The 4,725-nt window shown below is 55.6% G+C and overlaps 1 protein-coding gene across 1 annotated transcript; it reads left to right on the top strand.

Annotated features, from left to right (window-relative positions):
- Nucleotides 1-200: 200 nt before the first annotated feature.
- Nucleotides 201-4,491, top strand: LOC122543992 (cell death activator CIDE-B-like). The gene is made up of 3 exons (XM_043683000.1): nt 201-503; nt 1,262-1,449; nt 3,053-4,491. Exons 1-3 carry the CDS (start codon nt 201-203, stop codon nt 3,171-3,173), a joined length of 612 nt encoding a protein of 203 aa, XP_043538935.1. The 3' UTR covers nt 3,174-4,491.
- The last annotated feature ends 234 nt before the right edge of the window (nt 4,492-4,725 follow it).

Here is a 4,725-nt window from a genome sequence, read left to right as displayed (position 1 = left end):
GGAAGGGGGATGGAGGGCTGGGACATTGAGGGTATTCAAGGCTGAGACAGAGAGAGATTTAACCAGGAAGGGGAATGGAGGGGAGGAAAGTGGGTATTCATGGACGATCAGATTTCACTGAAAGGGTGTGGGGGGGGAGGTGACAGGACGGCTGGCCGACCTCAAGGCTGAGACAGAGAGAGATTTAACCAGGAAGGGGAATGGAGGGGAGGAAAGTGGGTATTCATGGACGATCAGATTTCACTGAAAGGGTGTGGGGGGGGGAGGTGACAGGACGGCCCGAATGGCCGACCTCCTCTGCTGTCTCTCACAGCGTTGTGCTTTTCTCCCGGTGTGCCCTCCCTCACGCACAGGCCCTGGATGTTCTCTTGATCGCGGGTGCCGTCAGCGTGGTCCTGGACGAAGATGGCACCGCAGTGGACAGCGAAGAGTTCTTCCAACACCTTGACGACGACACGGCCTTCATGGTGCTGCAGAAGGGCCAGCGGTGGTGGGCCCCCAAGGTGTGGGTCAGGGGGACAGGGAGCGAGGGGAGGTGGAGGAGGGGAAACGGGGCCCGGGCTCCTTTTTCCCCCCCCCCAGCCAACCTCAAAACCGGCGGTGGGGGCGGAATTTGAGGCGGAGCAGGGATCGCTGACGGTGGTGGGGCCTAGTGGATCGGTGCTTGATGGGTCACCGCCTGGAGGGAGGTCAAGGGTCGCGTTCGGATGGCAGCCAATTGGCGGATCAGGCCCGGGCGGCCAGACCCTACCTCCGGCCTTGCGCAAGGCGCGCGGCCTATCAGGTTTGGCCCTCCCCCCTCCCCGTGCCCACTGACCCCATTCCGCTCGTGCTCTTGGGAGGGACTGTGAGCTGGTAACCATGGCGACAGTCACAGTGGCTATCAGAGGAACACCACACCTCCCCCCCCCCCCCTCCACCATTGTCGGTCGGGTTGCACTGAGGCCCACCTCCCCGCCAGGGGAAAAGGGTGACCGTACCCAGTCGGGCCCTCTCTCCACACACCTCTCGAACGGCCCAGCAATGCCGTCTAATCGAGGGGCGGCCCCATCAGGGTCGACAGCGAAGCCTAGGCCGGGCCTGAGATGCCGACCTGAGCTGTCCCAGTCTCTGGGATGGGGGGGACAGTGTAGAGGGAGTTTTACTCTGTATCTAACCCCGTGCTATCCCTGTCCCTGTGAGTGTTTGATGGGGGGGGATAGTGTAGAGGGAGCTTTACTCTGTACCTGAGCCGTAATCCGTAGCTCCCGTTCTTTCGCAGAGGGGAATGGTTTCCTACTCGCTCACCCAGAAGCCCAGGAACGCCAAAGATATCGCCCGCATCACCTTCGACATCTACAAACTCAGCCCGAGAGATCTGTTTGGCTCTCTCAACGTCCGGGCCACCTTTTATGGCTTGTACTCTATGACCTTTGATGTCAAGTGTCTGGGTCCAAAGAAGGTGATCAGGTAATAAACGTGCAAGATGGCTCACTCCTTCTGGGGACGGAGGGAGGGAGGGGAAATCGAGGGATCCCAGAGTGTTGCCATCACTGATGTAGGAATTGGACCGTAAGGGCTTGTCATTGAGTCCAGGAGTTGGGGAGGTCACGTTGCGGCATTTGGCTAGGCCGCCTTCGGGACACTGAGTTCAATTCTGGTCTCCTTCTTATCGGAAAGATAGGATGAGCTTCCCTACGGTGTGGAAACAGGCTCTTCGGCCCAACCAGTCCACACCGACCCTCCGAAGAGTGACCCACCCATACACATTTCCCTCTGACAGATGCACCGAACACTGTGGGTAATTTAGCACGGCCAATCCACCCTAACCTGCACATCCCTGGGCACTATGGGTAATTTAGCACGGCCAATCCACCCTAACCTGCACATCCCTGGGCACTATGGGTAATTGAACATGGCCAATCCACCCTAACCTGCACATTCTGGGCACTATGGGTAATTTAGCACGGCCAATCCACCCTAACCTGCACATCCCTGGGCACTATGGGTAATTTAGCACAGCCAATCCACCCAAACCTGCACATCCCTGGGCACTATGGGTAATTTAGCGCGGCCAATCCACCCAACCCTGCACATCCCTGGGCACTATGGGTAATTTAGCACAGCCAATCCACCCAAACCTGCACATCCCTGGGCACTGTGGGTAATTTAGCACGGCCAAACCACCCTAACCTGCACATCTTTGGACAGTGGGAGGAAACCAGAGCACCCGGAGGAGACCCACGCAGACACGGGGGGAATGTGCAAACTCCACACAGACAGACAGTCACCCCGAGGCCGGAATCGAACCTGAGTCCCTGGCGCCGTGAGGCAGCGGTGCTAACCACTGAGCTACCGTGCCGCCCCTGATGTTGTCAAAACTTGAAAAGGACGTTGCTGGAAGGGTTTGAGCTCCCGGGAGAAGCTGGGGCTGTTTTCCCTGGAGCTGAGGGGGTGACCCTTCGGAAATTTACAAAATCATGAGGGGGCATGGATAATGTAAATAGGCAAGGTCTCTTCCCTGGGGTGGGGGATCCAGAGCTAGAGGGCATAGGTTTAGGGTGAGAGGGGAAAGGAATAAGAGACCACTTTTTCACGCGGAGAGAGGAAGGGATTGGAGGGATACGGGGCCAAGGGCTGGCAGGTGGGGACTAGGTTAGGTTAAGGATATCTGGGTCGGCACGGACGAGCTGGGCCGAAGGGTCTGTTTCCGTGCTGGATGACTCTATTTCGTCTTGCGCACGTCAGGGTAACGAGAAAAGATACCCGAATTTTAAATGGGCCCCCCGATTTTATATACTTCAGAGGACAATGCGACAGTAGAGTCCGACAGCACGGGTCTGGGGAGGGGAGCACTCCCATCTATCCACCTGGGTTCGATGGGGGTGAGGTCGCTGTTGCCCTGGAGACAGGGAGGCGGCCATGTTGTGCACACCATGCGGCCTTTTCTCTGCCCACCCCAACCCGGGGCCAGAATTTGGTTCTCCCTTCTGGGACTGAGTGGCCAGGCTCTGGTGTGACCGCCTCAGGATCTAACGTGGTCTCCTCTTTACGGAATTTTCTCCGCCTGTAGGGAGATGCTGCGTGTGACCTCCTCCCTGATGTACGCCATTGGCCAGATCCTCGTCACGTCTGCAGCATTCGTGCGGCGCCTAGTGGAGGGAACTGACCGCATCGCAGAGTGCTATGATTGATCCACGCACGCTCTCTCTCTCTCACACACACACACACACACCCACACCCAAAATCTCACACAGGTACAGGCACACGTGCACGCACACACAATCACATTCGCCCATGTACAGGCATGCGCATACACAGGTACAGACACATGCGCGTGTGCACACACAATCACACTCGCTCAGCCACAGGCGCACGCGCACACAATCTCACACAGGTACAGGCACACGTGCGTGCGCATACAATCACACTCAGGTACAGGCACAGACATCTACACACATGGGTACAGGCACACACAAATACACAGATACAGATGTGTACGCACATACATAAGTACAGGGACATGCATATAAACTGAGTGATATGAAAATACTGATATGTGTACACGCACAGACACACAGATGAACAGATACAGGCACACATTCATGTGTACATGCACACAGACACACTGATACACACACACACAGGCACATTGATACACACAGTCCTAGACATGCACATGTGCACTCACCGAGACACGTGGAGACATACATCGATGTTCACAGACATACGCCAACCAACATGGACAGGGACAGACACACAGATGAGCAGCGATACAAATACATGCGGACACATATATACAAGTGATTTGGATACACATTCACAGTCACATAGGGATACACGTGCACCTGCATAGACTCATAAAGATTCAGAGAGACACACACACTTTTACAGATCCGCACACAGACACAAACACACATAGACAGACAGATAAACAATAATGGACAGACATACACGGATACAGTCACACAGTCAGAAACGCAGACACATGCACTGATACAAGTGCACGCGCACACAGTCAGTCAGAAACACAGACACGCACATAGATACAGGCACACGTACACACAGAAACAGTCAGAAACACAGGCACATGCACCGATACACGCGCACGCGCACACGCAGTCAGAAACACAGACACGTGCACAGATACAGGCACGCGCACGCCCAAGTCAGTCAGAAACACAGGCACATACATGGATACAGGCACACACATGGACAGTCAGAAACACACATACATACAGACGTGCGCATGCACACAGTCAGAAACACAGACACATACATACAGGCGCACGTGCACACATACACAGTCAGAAACACAGACACAGGCCTGCACGCACAGATACAGGTGCACACACATTTCCAGACACACACACGCACACAGTCAGAGACAGACAAACCCGCAGCGATTCCCAGTCAGGCGCAGGCAAAGCCAATCAGATCCCCACACCCGTCACCCGGTTGTCAGTGTCAAGTGATTCTGCGCTTGCTGCAATTAAAGATGAAACTGCTCGAGCCCTTTCCTGAGTGCTGCTGCTGCTGTCCAGCCTGAGATTGTTAACAGCTCCGTCAGCCTTGCTGTTTGCTCTTGGAGCAGGGCGATGCAGTGAGGAGGGAACTGTTCCTCTTCCCTCAAACAAAACGCGACCCCAACACCCCCCCACCCACGCCGAGCGGTCACGTAACAGACAGAGGCCATTCATCCCATCACGTCTGTGCTGTCCCTCCAAAGAGGGCCGGGGGTTTTGT

This window comes from Chiloscyllium plagiosum, chromosome 45 (assembly GCF_004010195.1).
Source record: "Chiloscyllium plagiosum isolate BGI_BamShark_2017 chromosome 45, ASM401019v2, whole genome shotgun sequence".
Classification (NCBI taxonomy): Eukaryota; Metazoa; Chordata; class Chondrichthyes; order Orectolobiformes; family Hemiscylliidae; genus Chiloscyllium; species Chiloscyllium plagiosum.
This window is presented reverse-complemented; position numbering and strand designations above follow the sequence as displayed.

Excerpts from the sequence above, each read along its gene's own strand:
- LOC122543992 (XM_043683000.1), top strand. The coding sequence starts at position 201 with ATGGAGGGGAGGAAAGTGGGTATTCATGGACGATCAGATTTCACTGAA. Across the intron at positions 504-1,261 it reads AGCGGTGGTGGGCCCCCAAG|AGGGGAATGGTTTCCTACTC; the intron begins GTGTGGGTCAGG and ends GTTCTTTCGCAG. Across the intron at positions 1,450-3,052 it reads GGTCCAAAGAAGGTGATCAG|GGAGATGCTGCGTGTGACCT; the intron begins GTAATAAACGTG and ends CTCCGCCTGTAG.